At 45.4% G+C, this 17,867-nt stretch overlaps 2 protein-coding genes across 17 annotated transcripts in view; one reads left to right on the plus strand and one right to left on the minus strand.

The window, feature by feature from the left end:
- The window catches only part of WNK1 (WNK lysine deficient protein kinase 1), a 182,481-nt gene that overhangs the window by 152,126 nt on the left and 12,488 nt on the right, over positions 1 to 17,867 (plus strand). For 8 of the 12 annotated variants that reach the window (XM_023182978.1, XM_023182979.1, XM_023182973.1 and 5 more), the window contains 2 exons: positions 6,326 to 6,513; positions 6,966 to 7,894. In XM_023182978.1, coding sequence (XP_023038746.1) covers positions 6,326 to 6,513; positions 6,966 to 7,283 — 506 coding nt within the window. In that variant the 3' untranslated portion in view covers positions 7,284 to 7,894. Of the gene's footprint in view, positions 1 to 6,325; positions 6,514 to 6,965; positions 9,942 to 17,867 lie in introns of those variants that run through there. The other 4 variants (XM_023182977.1, XM_023182976.1, XM_023182984.2 and 1 more) reach the window with 3 other exon arrangements.
- RAD52 (RAD52 homolog, DNA repair protein) overlaps positions 7,776 to 17,867 on the minus strand; it is a 35,500-nt gene continuing 25,408 nt past the window's right edge. For 3 of the 5 annotated variants that reach the window (XM_031936255.1, XM_031936257.1, XM_031936256.1), the window contains 4 exons: positions 14,789 to 15,266; positions 12,877 to 12,981; positions 12,341 to 12,568; positions 7,783 to 11,892 (listed from right to left, as the gene is read on the minus strand). In XM_031936255.1, the coding sequence (XP_031792115.1) occupies positions 11,831 to 11,892; positions 12,341 to 12,568; positions 12,877 to 12,981; positions 14,789 to 15,266 (873 nt within the window). In that variant the 3' untranslated portion in view covers positions 7,783 to 11,830. Of the gene's footprint in view, positions 11,893 to 12,340; positions 12,569 to 12,856; positions 12,982 to 14,788; positions 15,267 to 17,867 lie in introns of all 5 variants that reach the window. The other 2 variants (XM_023182985.3, XR_004229152.1) reach the window with 2 other exon arrangements.

Below are 17,867 nucleotides of genomic sequence, written 5' to 3' on the forward strand. Positions count from 1 at the left end.
CCGCAAGTTTCTAACATCTTGTAGTTGTGTTCTGTCTCTTCTCCTCTCTCTGTTCTTCCCTGTTTTTCCCCTCTCACAGGCTGTGCGAAGTTTAACTGTGCATCTGAACAGGTGACATTCAAACCTGGTGGCAGGAGGACCCGATTTCTGAGTACGCCCTGCTTGGCTCTTTGTGTGTAACACCTTTACTCCTTCCTTGTCCTTGTTTTTCTGCTGCTTGGATCTGATGTTTCACGCAGTCCATTTTCATTTGTCTCTTTTTGTATATCATCTACTCAGTGGCTTGGCTGAATTACTGTTACCCTCAGAAGTTTGGGCCCCAACATTATGATAAAAAAAAAAAGTCAAAATGACAAGTTTCTACAAATGTCAATGTAACTTTCTGGTGGAAGTGCTTCTTCATAGATCTGTGACAGAGAGTAGATATGGTATCTAGGCAGTAGATTGCTGGGTCACTCAGAATAATGAAGACTGAACTCCACAGTCATAGTCCATGCTCTCCCTCTGCCCTAGCATTACAAATGACAGAAGTCAGCCAGACACGGTGGCTTACACGTATAATCCCAGCCCTTTGGGAGGCCGAGGCGGGAAGATTGCTTGAGGCCAGGAGCTCGAGACCAACCTGGGCAACATGGTGATGCCCCATTTCTTAAAAAAAAAAAAAAAAGCCTGGCATGGTAGTGTTCATCTATAGTCCCAGCTACCCAGGAGGCTGAGGCGGGAGGATTACCGCCTTGAGACCAGGAGGTTGTGAGACTGCAGTGAGCCATGATTGTGCCACTGCACCCCAGCCTGAGCGACAGAGCAAGACTCTATCTCAAAGAAAAGAAACGAAATGACAGAAAGCATTTTGACCAATGATGCTCTTAGATCCTGGCAGCAGGTAAAAATTATGTACCATTTTTCTCCATTCTTTGTCAGAGTAGATTGAAATCTTTTTTTTCTTCTCAATTAAGCCTAAGCATCTACTAGTTGAAAAGATGCTAGAATCTCTTGATTGGATCATTCCACCACTACTGTCCTCTAACCCCATAAAATCAAAAAAAGGGGTTTTAGTTTGGTTATTCCGATAAAGCACTTAGTCTGATAAAGACCAAAGCCCAGCAACTGCAAGTGAAGATTATCCTTTTAACAGGATTTCTGGGATTTCCCAGCTTTCTACTTAAAAACAAGACACAACAGCAGGTCACCCCATCTTCCCCACATGTGAAATGGAGATGATGCCAGTGTCCTGGGGCCATCGTACAAATCAAGTTAAGATCATGTACAGAGAAACAGGTAGCACTTGAAAAGCACTTGTGATTTCTCTCTGATTAGTCAGTGCCTACCTGGCACATAATAGGTAGTCAATAACTGTTCGTTGAAGAAAAGTTTAAAACAAAAACATGGTTCAAGTAGAAAAACCTTTGTTATAATTTGGATAAAGATCTTCTCTGTTAAGGCCTCAAACTTCTGATGTGATTATTGAAGTGCTTTTTAAATGCATGTGCTCAGGCCATCACTGATTCTGAGTACGGGTCAGAGGTCCTCGGGCCTCTTCATGGTGGGAAGAATTTATACCTCCCTTTGTCCTCTGTAGTGACCACATTTAAAGCGAAGTATATAACACATTTAACTTCCATTTCCCTCACACAGTTGTAATCCTTCTAGCATTCTTTTTACCTGCATTAGTAATGGATTGCAGGTAAAAAGACCGCCTTTTTACTTTTACTGACTTCCCCCACATTCACTAGTCCCAGGCTCTTTAACAAAGAAGTGGGTGGAAGGCATTAACCAATTCGATAGTTTTCCAGGCATGTGTGGTATTTTTTAATTTTAATTTTTATTTTTGAGGACTCAGATCAATAATTCTTCTGGTCAGATTTCCTGGACTGTGCATATTAGCACTTTGACAGTTGAATAAACATTTAATTTGCATGTCCACCTAGAAGGTTGCAAGGACATTAACAGTAGGAGCTGAGTATTTTTAAAGTAGAATGTGACATGTCAGGCCTGTGGTCTACAGCCTGAAGTGCCTGACAGGGAAGAAAGACAACCAAAGCTTCTGTTTCTGAAATATAATGTGACAAATACCACTTTAATTAAATTCCATAAATTCTCATCCCACTTTTAAAGGTAGGTGGTATTACCCTTGTGGTTCAAATGAAACTGGTCAGAAATATTGAATCTTGTCACTTCCCTTTGGGCGTAAAATGAAAGGCCCTACATCTTTTGAAGTCACATCAGGATACATCATATAAGCCTGGTGAACAAATCCCGAGACAGACTTGAACTATGGAAAGGAAACAGGTACTTGAAAGAGTAAGGACCTTACTAGCTGGAGTTGTATATTCTATCCTCTCAAAATAGATAATGATTTGGAAGCACGGCTTGGCTTACTGCTATATTTATGTTCAGAGGTTGCTTGTTTTCCGCGTACTTTTAAAAATTATTCTGGAAGGGAAGGGGTTAGTATATGTATCTAGGATGTGGAAATGTAGCCAATTTAAATGAACTTCAAACTGTAACAGTGATACTGTCAGTCTACTATGGTGGGATTGCTAATGCATTTAATCGAGTGCTTTTTTAACAGCCCAGCTGGAGAAACAGGAAGTGGGACAGGATCAGTGGAAATGCTGCTTGGGTATTTGAAATTCAAGCAGTGAGACCTGAGAGACTGGAGTTCCTCTCCAATTCCAGAACCTCAATGCAGGGCATTACTCTTTTAGATACAGAGAGTGGGTGTAGAAACCCAACATCTGTCAGCCAGGTAACACAGCTCATCAGATAATCATGTTAAGGCTAACAGCCAGTTAGAAACATTCTGTAGAACTGTATCTATTCAAGAGCTACCAGGTCCTACCTATCTGTCTCCCCTCCTGCTTTCTCTTGCTGGGCGTTTGTGTGCTGTTTGGAGATTCTAAATATTTTACACTGATGTTTCTTTATCTTTAACACATTGCTTCTCTCTTTGTGCTTCAGGGAAGATGGTGAAAAAAGTCTGTCCTTGCAACCAGCTCTGTAGTAATTATCTTTTCTGTTATTTTTGGTCCTTGATTGCAAAGCCTGTTAACCACGAGTTCTTTCAACTCTGCAGTCTCATAGCTCCCTGATTCCTAACTTCCATCTAGCTCTGTATCCTATTCTAATAGATATTTAACATGCTTCATTGAGAAATCATCTCATAGTCGGTGCCCTCAGTGATAACCCCATGTGAGCCTAGCTTGTGACAGACATGGATTGGGAATGGCCATGGATGTGTACAGGGAGACCAGGGATGCCTGGGTTCCTACCGGAGAGCGATCGTTTAGTCAAGCACATATGTGCCGGGCAGTGTCATTACCCCAGCTGGAAACTCAGCAGTGATGAAAGCATGCGAAAATCCATGCCCTCCCATTCGTTGTTCACGTTGAAGTGGGAGATGTGTGCTAGACTGATGAGGAGAAAAACACCACTTTCTAGAGTTTGTCTTCTTAGACCATGGCTTCTCGTATTTTAAGGGAAGGCCACTTACAGTGTTCTAGGTAGGGTCAACAGGAAATTCTGTACTTGGGATGCTGGGCTGTAAGTTATGGTTCATACTAGGTTATTGTTACTAGGATCTGGTGATGTGGGAGTAGGGAAATGTATTATAATGGCAGGAGGAAATTTAAAAATGAATCTTGGGGGTAAGTCTGTACTACTTACTAGGGCTTTTCAGAAGAACTAAAAAAGGTTAAGAAGTTAGCATATCCTCTCAAAGACCTTTCTACAGCTTTTATAGTCAAGTCTCCTTTTCTTAGGAGTTAATTTCTGGTTAGAAAAGGATAGGTTTGTTTCATTCTTTAATGAGAGGACTGTATACAGCAGCCAGAATGTGAAGGTTTAACTGTATGGTTGACTCTTCCTCATGATTTCTCTTTCCTCATGGGAAGAGACTCTTGTATGAGGTCATGTAGGTTAAACTGAAAAGTGAAATTTGGTTCTAAAGGGGCCTCGCAGCATCAGACAGAGGGTGTGTCTCCCAGCATGAGCTCTGTGTGGATAAGCAATGGTCATGTCTCCTGAGCTTCTTGTGTTTAGCTTTTGACAGCCCTGCTCCCCTGTGATTATTTGTTTTTTGTTTTGATTGTCTCTCACATCAAGCTCACCGAGCAATAATTGTTCAAACAGGATGACAATCCCCCTGCATGTGATACGCTTGCTTTCTAGATTGAGTCGCTCACTGTCACGACTGCCCATCCTCATTGCCTGTGCTTCCCCCTTCACCACTCTCTCACATTTGCTGTTCATGGAAGTCTGTTTTCTGTGCTTTAATACTTCTCCACTTGGGTTTCCTGTACTGTAGGGGAACTCACTCTTCCCTTCACACTGTATGTGCAATAGCAATCCCCTTGTGGCTCCAGCAGGCACCAAGAAGTGAGCTGACACTCACACTGCAGTAGTTCCATGTCTTGCCATAGTGGTAGGAAGCATGTGACCTTCCTCACTCTGCAGCTTCACCTCAGAATTAGCTGTTACTCCAGCACAGACATGCTTGTGTGTGCCATTCCCCAGGTGGTAGGATATAAGCTTGACTTGAGACGAGTGATGGTCAGTAACAGGCTTTTAAGTGGCAGGGTTGTGTTAGGTGTGCTGCTTTGACCTGGAAAGCAGGAAACGCATGCACTTACTCACCCCAGCATTACTTGGGTGCCTTTAAGGACTAGTGGTTCACAACGGACTTTAGTCGCTTTTATTTATTCTGTAACGTGAGATCTGGTAAGACAGTGGGGGGTAAGGAAAATAGACAAGACCATGACTCTTCTTTCCCTCTTCCCCAAAACGTGCCTCCTCGAATAATCTTCAGTGTGCCCTCCAGCAGAGCCGAAATCAGGCAGGACATAAGACTCCTTCTTCCTTTCTCATCAAACCATAGAAATAGAATTCCTTCATCATAACCGCAAAGCTTCCTCCTCCCCTTTGCACCTGCCTCAGCTGCATTTTCTTGTCGCTTCTACATGGGAGTGCTTGCTGTTCTGGGAAGAGTGGGGAGAAGCGGTGGGAATCCTTGAGCCAATTGAAACTGAGGTCATCTTCAGGAAAACCATGTCTTCCTGAAGTTGAAAGATTCAGGCACACCATATAGTCCTTTCCTCGTGAATAATCTTGTTCTTTACTCATGGGAAATTGGAAGAGGCTAACCCCTCCCAAGTTTATGTTTGCAAAATCATGTTTATGGGTCCAAGTGAAAAACTCTTCTGAACACAGCATGCTACTTCTGTTATTACCTCTCTCTATTTAAAGAATGGCTAGGCTGAGCATGGTGGTTCACACCTGTAATCCCAGCTCTTTGGGAGGCTGACATGGCAGGATTGCCTAAGCCCAGCAGTTCCTAAGCAACATATGGAGATTCTGTCTATATAAAAAATTAAAAAATTAACTGGGTGTGGTAGTGCATACATCTAGTCCCAAGCTACTTGGGAGGCTGAGGCAGGAGGAGTTTGAGACTGCAGTGAGACGTGATTGTGCCACTGTATCCAGCCTGGGTGACAGAAAAAGAAGAGACCCTTCCTTAAAAAAAAAAAAAGCCGGGCGCGGTGGCTCACGTCTGTAATCCCAGCACTTTGGGAGGCCAAGGCGGGCAGATCACCTGAGGTCAGGAGTTTGAGACCAGCCTGGCCAACATGGCAAAACCTTATCTCTACTAAAATACAAAAATTAGCTGGGCGTGGTGGCACACACCTGCAATCCCAGCTACTCTGGAGGCTGAGACAGGAGAATCGCTTGAACCCGGGGAGGCAGGGGTTGCAGTTAGCTGAGATCGTACCACTGCACTCCAGCCTGGGTAATAGAGTGAGACTCCATCTGAAGAAAAAAAAAGGGGGGGGGGGTGCTAAAGATTGTGGCGATGTCCACGTGGTTTGGAAACCCCCCTTCTCCTTAGCCAAGCATCTTTTCCTACTCCTACTTTAACCCTGCCCAGTGCACTCTTTTACCCTGCATTCTGCAAAATTCCAGAGCAACTAGCCTTGCTGATCGTATTACACGTCCATCAGCAACGTGATGTTGGGGATAGCGTACTGGCGAGCAGTTCCAGTTCTCAGGTGCTTTGTGAATGGACTGAGAGAGGCCCCTGCCTGTGTACCTACCGTCATCCTGAGTTGTTCAGCCTTATCAGCAGCTACTGAAGAGAAACTTTTCGTCACCCCATTATACCAAAACAAATGGCTAAACAAAACCTTGGAATCTTCCCTTCTTGCATGGCTTCCCAATTCATCCTCTTCCCATTCTGTGGCTTGCCATTCATCATCCCGTGAAGTTTTCCCTCTTCCCGAAATTGTAACCTAGGCTTCTTTTAATGCTTGTATTCTGTTGCTTATAATAGGGACCAGCAGCACAAACACTGTTGGGGCAACAGTGAACAGCCAAGCCGCCCAAGCTCAGCCTCCTGCCATGACGTCCAGCCGGAAGGGCACATTCACAGATGACTTGCACAAGTTGGTAGACAATTGGGCCCGAGATGCCATGAATCTCTCAGGCAGGAGAGGAAGCAAAGGGCACATGAATTATGAGGTAAGTCTCTCTTTTGCCATGGAGAATCCGTAACACACACCTGAATCGAGGTGATATAAACAACTAGGCTGCTGCTGCTTAACGTCTTACACCATGACCTTCTTCAGTAGCTCATGAATTTTAACACTTTAGAAAAACAAGGCAGAAATCCTCCAGGTACCTTTTATTTTTCCTTCCCTGAATTCTTAACCTCTTATTGGTCAGCTCAACTTTTTCTTCTTCGTTTTTCCTTCGTCATCCTGAACTACACACACAGACACACGCATGCACATGACGTCCCTCCCCTCTCATCAGGATTATTTTCACCCTTACTTGGTAAATATAAAGAGCCAATAAATACTACAGAAGACTGTTCTGCTGTATCTTACAGGATTAGACTAGAAGTGTATGTTAGCGCCACACATTTTATACCCGTGGCCCACACCACACTTGACATGTGGTTTGGTTTTCAGGGCCCTGGAATGGCAAGGAAGTTCTCTGCACCCGGGCAACTGTGCATCTCCATGACCTCGAACCTGGGTGGCTCTGCCCCCATCTCTGCCGCATCAGCTACCTCTCTAGGTCACTTCACCAAGTCTATGTGCCCCCCACAGCAGTATGGCTTTCCAGCTACCCCATTTGGCGCCCAGTGGAGTGGGACGGGTGGCCCAGCACCACAGCCGATTGGCCAGTTCCAACCTGTGGGAACTGCCTCCTTGCAGAATTTCAACATCAGCAATTTGCAGAAATCCATCAGCAACCCCCCAGGCTCCAACCTGCGGACCACGTAGACCTAGAGACATGAGCCCAGTAGATCTGGGGGCAGGAGATGGAATGCGGGGCGGGGGGTGTGGGGGGGAAGTAGCCTGTATACTTACTAACTACTAGTGCTGCATTTAACTGGTTATTTCTTGCCAGAAGGGAATGTTTTTCATACTGCATTGAGCCCTCAGAATGGAGAGTCTCCCCCGCTCCAGTTATTGGAGTGGGAGAGGAAGGAAAGAACAGCTTTTCTGTAAAGGGGCAGCTTCAGACCGTGCTTTCCTGTTTATCTGTACTCAGTAGTGAGGATGAGGGCTAGGAAAGTCTTGTTCATCAGGAAGCCAGAGAACTCAACGTCAAATCCAACCCATCTGTACTTCCGAGTGGGTGGGGCTCATGCCCCAAATCCCTCACTCCCTCAAGAATCTGAACCACAAGAGACAAAAACAACCTACTGGGCTCTCTCCTACCCTGCCCTCCTCCCTTTTTTTTTACCCCCTCTCTTTTTTATTTTGTCTTTCTTTGCTCTTTAGAACCCAGTGAAAAATACCAGGGGACTGGGGTGCAACTCTTTCTTATGATAGGTCATTAGTGCTTTAAGCAAAAGATATTAGCAGCTTTGACTGCAGCATTAGCAATTAGGAAAAAAAAAAATTAAGTTCCCTGCGGACATGTAACTTTGCCATCAGTTTTGATGTGGAAACACTGTGATATATAAAATGTTGTTGGACAACAGTAGTTTTAAGAGTAAAATATGAAACGTTTAAAAAGTTCCAAAAAAAGCTAGCTCTGTCCTTTACTTATTGAGACACTTTAACTTTTTCCTTTGTATTTCCATTGTATTAGATGAATAAATGTGAATGTAAAATTGTATAAATTACTGTACTTGAATACTTCTGTTTCCCAGTGTTGCTTGCTGGACATTTTAGTGCCTTGGACTTCTATTGCTTCTGCCATTAGCATCAGCTTATCAGACCCCAGATCAATACAGGGCATGTGGAAGGAAATCTTAGGTCCATGTGACCCCAGCAGTCCAGCAGTGGTTATGCCAAAGGGAAATTGAACAAGTATTTTTTTAAGTCCTTCAACAACTTTGTCTAGAGCAGGTGTAAGATGAGTAGGGTGGGAAGTTAAGTTGGCATCAGTGGTTAAAAACAGAACGTTCTGTTTCAGGAATAGTGAGGAGGGGGTGTTGTAACAAAATTGGGCAACTGAAAAGAATGGTGTGTGCTGGGTGACAGACAGACTGAAGAATGAGGAAACAAACTTGTTTTGAAGATACGTGATGCCTGGCCAGTGACTGTCATATAAACCTTTCTTACTTGAGCTAGGCTTGAGCAGACGTGACCTAGAAGAAATTGAACATAAAGAGAAGGGGGTGGGGGCTAGTTTTCAAGTTGGGGAACCTGATAGTGAAAAGTCACAGATGGAGAAAGTTGCTCTCAGAAAAACTGTTTGGATTGTTTTCCTTTGTTGCACATGTGCCATGCATTTCTCAGCTTGGGGTACTATATTTTGTGGAAAGTGAATCTTTCCACATCTGAATCTTTCCACGTCTGAATTACTCATTGTAGGAAAGAATACTTATTCCTACTCATTTCCTTTATGATGTCCAAATGGTTGCAGGATCATCATCTATTGTGCCACCTTTATTTCTAGAAGTACAACTAATATGTTCACATTTTCAAATAAATATTCCCCGTAAGTAATAACTGCAACCAATCAGTGTTATTTAGTGCTATGCCTACGTGTAATGGGTAGTTATTATTTTCAGAGCTTTCCGGAAATACTGTCCTAATTGGCTAGGTTTAGGATCTTTGCTATCTCTGAAGACAGACAAAGAAGCTAGGACTCTTAATGTTGGGGTGCTTATTGACTCTTAGTTGGGAAACTGAAAATATTTCCAACCTTTTACCCACGTCAATGGCATATTCCGGAAATCACCACCACCACCACCACCACAGAAAGAGGCTGGAGGCTCCCGTGCCCTGTTCATTCCTTAAGGGCCCTGCTTCCCTTATTAAGTTGGTCTATGGCCCTAAATATGCAAATGAGAGCCGAAGGGTTTTAAAAGGTAGAAAGGAAAAGGGGCAGGGGCTTCAACCCCTGCTGTAAAACGATTGACTTATTTATTCTCTGCTTATATTATTTCTTGTGGAGAGAGTAAGGATAGAACCAAGCAGGGGCTGAGTAGCTGAGAAAGGGGCCGCCTAAGAGTGAAACATCCTTTATACAGAGGCGCAGGGAGCCTGATGCGGCACATTCTCATTTGTTCTTTGGGTTTAATAATTTTGACATCTTTTCACTCATGCACAAAAAGTCAGAACTGGTTTATTTACTGTTGATTTCATCCTCCTGTGGATGAAATAACTGAAGCCTAGAGGAATGAACTAGTGCTACTGAACTGTTTAAATTATTTTTGTGTTAATAGTACACTTTGAGTATCTTTTTCCACATTAAAAACTTTCTGAATTAGAAATGTTTTCCTTACATTATTTAACAATGTACACTGTTTAAAAATAATAAAAACTCAAACTTCGGGGGTTTCTCAGCAGCCGTTAATTGTACATTTTGCACTAACTCTGGGTGTTGCGCTTCTTGTAAGATTGCGCTTTGTGCTTCAGTTTGTTACCTTTGTAGACTTATTTAATGAAACCATTCAAATAAACCAAACTTGCTTTTGTTGAGCTGCGGGGTTTCATTTCCAGAAAATTCCTTCACATTCACATTGGCACTGTTTTGAGTTAAGTGCAATTTATAACTGGATTCCTAATTCCTGGGAGCTCTTTTGCTGCCTCTTCATCTTCCAAAGGAATAGAAATGGTCGGCTGCCGGCTAGTACTTTCAGACTTCCTTATCTCAGGTCCACAGCTTCCCAAATGGGTCTGTGAGCCAAAAAATAACAAGTCACTGCTTCAAGATTAGGCACAGCCAAGCCCCAAAATAAGTCTTAAAAAGTGGCTGGATGCGGTGACATGCCTGTGAGTCCGGCGCTTTGGGAGGCCAAGGCAGGCAGATCACTTGAGGTCAGGAGTTTGAGACCAGCCTAGTCAACATGGAGAAACCCCGTCTCCTCTACCAGAAATACAAAAATTAGCCGGGCGTCTTGGTGGGTGCCTGTAATCCCAGCTACGCGGGAGCCTAAGGCGGGAGAATCACCTGAATCCCAGCAGGCGGAGGTTGCAATGAGCTAAGATCACGCCACTGCACTGCAGCCTGGGCTACAGAGCCAGACACCTTTGGGGAAAAAAAAAAAAAAGTAAAATTGCAAACTTCATTATTTGGGGAGAATTATGAAACATCGGAACACTATGAAAAGCCAATTTATGGTCAAAGTGGGTTACATCTCACATCTGAAATGGGGAAGTAGAAACAGTTGTGTTTGAGTATCCCCCTAATTGAAATGCTCCGAGATCCGAAAATATCTGAGCACTGACATGATGCCAGAAGTGGAAAATTCCACACATGACCTCGTGTGACAAGTCGCAAAGCACCAGGCATACAAGCTTATTCAGTGACCCTAAGAGAAAAAAAAGACCTAGTCCCCTTCAGCTGCAGTATCTCTTATACACAAGCGTTGTTTCATGCAAAAAATTATGTGTATGAGGTACATATATGAAACACAGGTGAAGTCCCATCCCCAGGGTCTCACTACGTATATACAAATACTCAAAAAATGCACAATTCTGGTTTCAAGCGTTTCAGGTAAGGGGCTATGCAATATATATATTCTATTTTGTTATAAGGTATACGATTTGCTTTCTCAAAAATGCCTTTTCTGGCCACAGTGGCTCACACCAGTAATCCCTGTATTTTGTAAGGCAGAGGTGGGAGGATCACTTGAGCCCAGGAGGTTGAGCTGTGTTTGCACCACTGAACTCCAGTCCGGGTAACACAGCAAGACTCTGTCTCAAAAACAAACAAACAAAAAAGCCTTTTTTCTTAGTCTTAGATGATTATTTCCTTCCTTAGGAAAAAAATGTCAGTCTTGAAGTCTTCAAAGAATGCAGGATTGTAACGTCGTAATCCCATAAATTAGAGTTTATATAAAATGACGACTGTAACCTGGATTGATACGAACTAGTAAAAGCACTACTCCAACCTTTTTCCTGCCGTGATCGACAGTGTGTAATGTGGACAGCGTTAAAGGCGTGGACCCTAAAGGAAAGAAGGCAGATGTTATGCAAAACAGCTGAATGTAGGCAATTGCTGAGGCAGGTGCTTAGGGCCAGGTCCGGCCTATGTTGCTTGAGGGCAGGGAGCCATTGGTGATTCCTGAAATGTCCATCTGTATTAACATAATAGTTTAGTAATAAATAGTGGGAAGCCTCACAAGCCACAGAAAAGCTATTTCATCTGTCGCGAGCCTCTCCCTACCAGAGTGGCAGACCAGCTTTCCAAAAGTGCTCAGCTCTAACTGCAGTGCGCTCTCAGATCCTCTTGGTAAGGTTCAGAATGAAGCAAGCTAAATTGCAATCAAGTTCATTCTCCAGGAGAGATGAACGATTTCATGACGAAAAAGCAGTTTTCCAAAGTCCCTTTGTGACAGAGTCCACTCACGTGGCCTGCGCCTCAGTTAAGATGGATCGTATTTCCTTTTCTTCATGTCCTGGCTCTTCCTATGAGACTCCCAGTTTCCTACGGAAGACAAAATGGCTTAAAGGTAGCTGCCATGATTTTAAAATAAACTGACAGCTAATGATTTCTGGATTATATTAATGATCCTAATCTAGACTAAGCCCAAGAAGGAGAATTACTGTTAGGAGGAAGGCAGATGATTCTCCTCGACCAAGTGGCATCGTGCTCACGACAGACCTGCTGCTACGAGGGAAAGCTCTCCCTGCAGTTCCACTTCCGCTTCCTGCTATTATCAGGAGCTGAAAAGGGCTGCACCTGCAGTCAGGGGCCCAAAGGAAAAGTTCTGGCTCTTAAACCAATTATCTTCTACGTGTGGTGCCATTCCCTAATAGAAGTTCCCTGTTCTATCAAACTTTAAATGAAATGTCATCCTTCCTCAAAAATTCCCAGAATTAAATTAAAGCTAGGACCTCCCTTTAATTTTTGTGCCCAAACACCTCTCTGCCACCTGTTAGGCGTTGGTCAGTGCTGTAAGTCTGGAGGTCCCAAGATCCAGATTTTGCTTGTGGTTTCTGGTGACAAAGGCTGTGTGGAGTCCCGTTCTGGGTCACCATCTGGTGGTTCGAGGCTAGTGTGTCAGCAGTCTGGGCTGGGTCTGCTCTAGACGAGGGCTTGACCACACCATCCCCTGCATGTGAAGTCACAGCCCACTTTTCAGAGTTGTCTTCAAGAGTCTCTGCGGAGGTCAAGGGAAAGTGTGTCATCAGCAAATAATGAAATATTCTCACAGAAAGCACTGGAAAAACTGGCCATCAGAAATTCCATGTCCTGAGTTCCTTCTGGAAGTTTCTGGAATTTCTTTCCCCTCCCCCTCAAAGCACACTTCCCCTCGGTTAGGACGGAAGAGAAACTGGACATACGCGATCAGCGAGAACCCCTCCACGAAACCCCACGGAAATGAGGCCTTCGGTGCTGCCTGAAAGGTATTCTGTGGCTACTAAAAACATACAGCACAGTAGCTTACAAGCATTTCAAGGTATTTACTGATTAGTTCTTGAGTCACTCCTGCCAGGAAGTCTTTCTCCAGGAGTGGTTCTGCGACGGCAGTGACAGGAGTGCTGTGCGTCAGAGGAGGGGCCGGAGGCGCTGCTACGGTTCAGAGGAGAGAAAGGACAAGTCATAATCACATCACTACATGGGATTTCAGAGCTGAGTCCGCTCCCCTCTCGTCAGAGGGCACACTCTCCCGACAACACCGCTTCGGGCTGCGCTGCCTCAGCCAGTAAAAAGAACTTCGGATTCCCGAGTCCCAGTCCCACCTACAGATCTGTCTGTGGTTTGAACTCTTCTCACCAGTGGGAAAGACAAGTTTCTTTTCTCCTTTCCTAGCAAAAGTAAAAGGGTTCTTACAGGCCATCTAGTCCAGTGTCTGGCTTGCTTGTTATAGCCATAACCCTTGCTCAAACAAAATCTTAAACTAAAATCTGACCAGGCGCAGGGGCTTACCCCTGTAACCCCAGGACTTTGGGAGGCCAAGGTGGGAGGATCACTTGAAACCAGGAGTTCCAGATCCCACCTCCTCTACAAAAAATAAAATATTAGCGGGAGTGGTAGCATGCACTTGTAGTCCCAGCTACTCAGGAGGCTGAGGAAGGAGGATCACTTGAGCCCAGGAAGGTCAAGGCTGCAGGGAACCCTGATCCCACCACTGCACTCCAGGCTGGGTGACAGAGCAAGACCCTGTCTGAAAACAAACCAGCAAACAAAATCTTAAGGCAAAACCTGATGTGTGAAATGGATTAAAAGAACAATGGCTCAGGTTGTCTGCCAAGGGGCGGGAAAGGCCTGGAGGGCAGCTTCCTCCACAGTCTACCCGGGAGCCTCTGCAGTGGTGGAGAAGCTAAACATCTGGAGTAACTCGGTCAGGACATCCACAGGACAGGAAGTGGTTCTGTTGAGTTTTTACGTTAATTTCCGCCTGTGAGTGCTGAGGGGCACATCAGTGCACAACCACGGAGCCAGTCCTCTGAATCTTCTTCACAATTCGTAGGGAAAATCTGGGCAAAAGCTCGACGGATCTGGGACAAGGCTTCTCTCTGTTTCCGCTCTGAGTAAGGACTACCTACCCCTGGACGGGCAGGAGAGAACAGGAGGGGAGACAGAGAAGGAAGAGAGGAAGGCGTCTGTATCACGGTTGGTTCCCACTGAATCTGGACTCCAAAATAAACTAAAGTTGATAGATAAACCATCTGCCAAAGGTTCCTGTTATTCTCAACCCCAATTTTGCCTTGTATTTGAAGACATCTCAGAAACACGGCTTGCATTTTTTTTTTTTTTTTTTTTTGAGGCCAGGTCTCATTGTGTTGCCCAGGCTGGAGTGCAGTGGCACGATCCTGGCTCACTGCAACCTCTGCCTTCTGGATTCAAGCAATTCTCCTGCCTCAGCCTCCCGAGTAGGGGGGACCACAGGCATGTGCCACCACACCTGGCTAATTTTTATGTATTTTTGGTAGAGATGGGGTTTCGCCATCATGGCCAGGCTGGTGTCAAACTCCTGACCTCAAGTGATCCGCCCACCCTGGCCTCCCAAAGTGCTGAGATTACAGATGTGAGCCACCGTGCCTGGCCAAGGCTTTCTAATGTAGAGATGGCCGAAGTATTTGAAGCAAAAAAAAAGTTATTTACCCTGAAATTGCTAATTCTAGAAGATTTTATCAAGGCCCATTTAGTTCTACAGGAAAAAAAAAAATCACTGTCTTTAGAAATGGGAAAATGTATGGCAGATTTAAATATCTGAATTTCCTGGGCTCATCTCCTGTGTGTGGCAGGAGAGAAGTCCCAGCGAGGCCTGGTTTGGAGCCGGCCACAGGGTTACTGGCAGAGAATCAGGTGACCCTGCGGCCAGACTTCCTCCTGCAGACACCTCCCAGGGCTCTGCTCCCACCGTCTCACACACCCTCACGCTTCTCAATTGACGGCGTGGAGACGTGAACGTGCTGTTTCTCCATCCGCTCCCGGAACTGCTGCTGCAGCTGCTTTTGCCGGAGCTTCCGCTGGTACGTGGCCTCGCTCTCCACGGTGGATGAAGTCGGGCTTCTGCATGAGAGGACCAACGGAGAGAGGAGCCCCTGAGTAACAGCCATGGCTCCTGGGAGCACGCACGCGGCTGGCCGGCGCTGAAGGAGGCAGTGGAGGCAGCCCCAAGGACACAGGAGGGGCCGAGAGGAAAGGAAGGGGACTTGGGCCGCATACCGGGAGCTGCAGTCCTTGTCCCCCTGGATCACAGCATGGCTTGGTCTGGAAGGGGAGGTCACCTCCCGTAGCTGTGGGTGTCCCGGGGCCATGTTCGGTCGGCAGCTGTTAGATCTTGCCTCTTCCACAGATGGTTCAAAATCTTGTCTCTTCGCTTTACTTAAATCCACTTCAAGAGGCAACTAGTAAGGAAAGAAAGAGAGGAGAAAAAAATTCCTTCAACTGGCTCTTGGCCTCCGCTGCTTCTCCCTGACTCACAGGTACAGATTCCTGGAAAATCGCATTTGATACCCTCCATCCACTGCGCCTTCTAGGTCCTGCTGAGGCAAAGGATCTACAACTTCCAAGTAGTATCTGTAATTCTACGAGAAGGAGAAGCCAAACAATATCATGTTTTATGTATACCCTTCTGTGTTAGTGAAGTTTTGATAAAAAGGAATCCTTTGGTTTTGCTTAGGGCAGATGTTCTGTAAAATCGAACTGGAATCTTTCCTCGGCAGCTGGGTCTGTCTGTGCTGCCTCCTGGTCCTTGTTCCACGGAAATGAGCGCACGCGGTCTCCGCGGAGGTCCGCACCTTCTCAACCCTTTCTGCCAGGGCCACCCCTGAAAAGAGCACTCGTCACTGAGGGAGCCTCGGGTACGCTGTGGCATCACGAAGGACCCTTCAGACGACAGAGGGAGCAACACCTGGAGGCACGGACGTCGGCTGCCAGCCAAGGCTGCAAGGAATCTTCCAGGACGGGGCTGGTCCTGCGTCTCCTCGACATGGGAACGGGTGCTGTGCTGCATGGCACAGGGCAAATGATTTCATTTCCACACGGATTCCTACAGAAATCCAGAATGTTTTTACTTGGGAAAACATCTCTCAATTCATAAAACTGATGCTGATGGAGTAATTGTTTGAATATGAGGGATTAAGACGATTACATTTTGACCTGAAAATGAAAATTATAGTGTAGATTTCATTATCTACATTGAAAGACAAATGAGTAGTTTAAAAAGAAATGAGCTTTGGCCAGGCACGGTGGCTCATGCCTGTAATCCCAGCACTTTGGCAAGCCAAGGCAGATCACTCGAGTCCAGGAGTTCAAGACCAGCCTGGCCAACACGGCAAAAATACAAAAATACAAAAAAAAATTGAAGGAGCTCCTGGGTAACAGCCCGTCTCTACTAAAAATACAAAAAAAAAAAAAAAAAAAAAAAAAGCTGGGCACGGTGGCAGACACCAGCGACTTGGGAGGCTGAGCAGGAGAATCGCCTGAACCCGGGAGGCAGAGCTTGCAGTGAGCCGAGATCGCACCACTGCACTCCAGCCTGGGCGACGGAGCAAGACTGTCTCAAAAAAAAGAAATGAGCTTTGAAAACTCTGAAAGACCGTCAATACCAAGTGCTGTCAAAGATACGGAACAACTGGAACTTACACAATGCCACGTGGGGTGTGAACACAGCCATACAGGAACACAGGAAGAACCTGCTAAAACTAAACATGTACCTATCTTCTCACCCAATGATTCCCAACAAAAATGAGCGCAAATGTACAGCAGAAGAACGCCAACAGCAGCTCCATTCACAACATCCAAAGCTACACAGACCAAAATGTCTACTAGGAAAGGACTAGAAAAGTAAATTGCCGCATACTCATGCAAAAGAAAACTATACAGCAATGCAACTGCTGCATGCACCACGAACGAACCCCACAACCATGCTGAATTCAAGTAAGATACAAAGAGTTCAAACTGTAGGATTGCAAAAAAGTACATAACAATAAAAACAAATTTGTGGCTTTGTTTTTGTTTGTTTGTTTTTGAGAGAGGGTCTCGCTCTGTGGCCCAGGCTGGAGTGCAGTGGCGTAGTCACAGCTCACTGCAGCCTGGGCCTCCTAGGCTCAAATGATTCTCCCAGCTCAGCCTTCCAAGTAGCTGGGACTACAGGCGTGCACCACCAGACCCAGCTAATTTTTATTTTTATTTTGTAGAGACAGGGTCCCACTATGTTGTCCTGGCTGGTCTCCAACTCCTGGGCTCAAGCCATCCTTCCTCCTTGGCCTCTCCAAGTGGTGGGATTACAGGAGTGAGTCACCACACCCGGCCAATCTGTGTTGTTAAAAGTGGTTTGCTCCGTAGTGGGAAGGAGGGCAGGGAATGGCAATGACTGCAAGGAACACAGCCGGGCCTTCTAGGTACTGGCAATGTCCTGTCTTGATTCAGATGTTGGCTATGTGGATGTGTTTGGTTTGAAAATTCATCAAGCAGAGCATGGATGATACGTGCACTTGTCTACATGTCTATATGTTCTAATACTTCAGTCAATTTTCTTAAAATAGAAACTGTACAATTCCACTTACAGTACAATTCCATTTGTGAACTTTACATACATAAAGTTCAAAAACAGGAAAAAATCTATGAAAGTCAGAATAGAAGACAGGACAGTAGTTACTTTTGAAAAAAGAAAGCAAGGCAGTGACTGGAAGAGGGCAAAATGGGGCTTCTGGGCTGCTGGTAAAGCTCCGTTTCCCTATCCGGGAGGTGAATAGCTGCGCTCACTTGGAACGGTGGCTCATGCCTGTAATCCCAACACTGTGGGAGGCTGAGGTAGGTGGATCACTTGAGGTCAGGAGTTCGAGATCACCTTGGCCAACACGGTGAAACCCCATTTCTACTAAAAATACAAAAATTAGCCAGGCGTGGTGGTGGGCGCCTATAATCCCAGTTACTTGGGAGGCTGAGGCTGGAGAATGGTTTGAACCCACGAGGCAGAGGTTGCCGTGATTGCACTCCAGCCT

The sequence above is a fragment of the Piliocolobus tephrosceles genome, chromosome 10 (genome assembly GCF_002776525.5).
Source record: "Piliocolobus tephrosceles isolate RC106 chromosome 10, ASM277652v3, whole genome shotgun sequence".
Lineage (NCBI taxonomy): Eukaryota > Metazoa > Chordata > Mammalia > Primates > Cercopithecidae > Piliocolobus > Piliocolobus tephrosceles.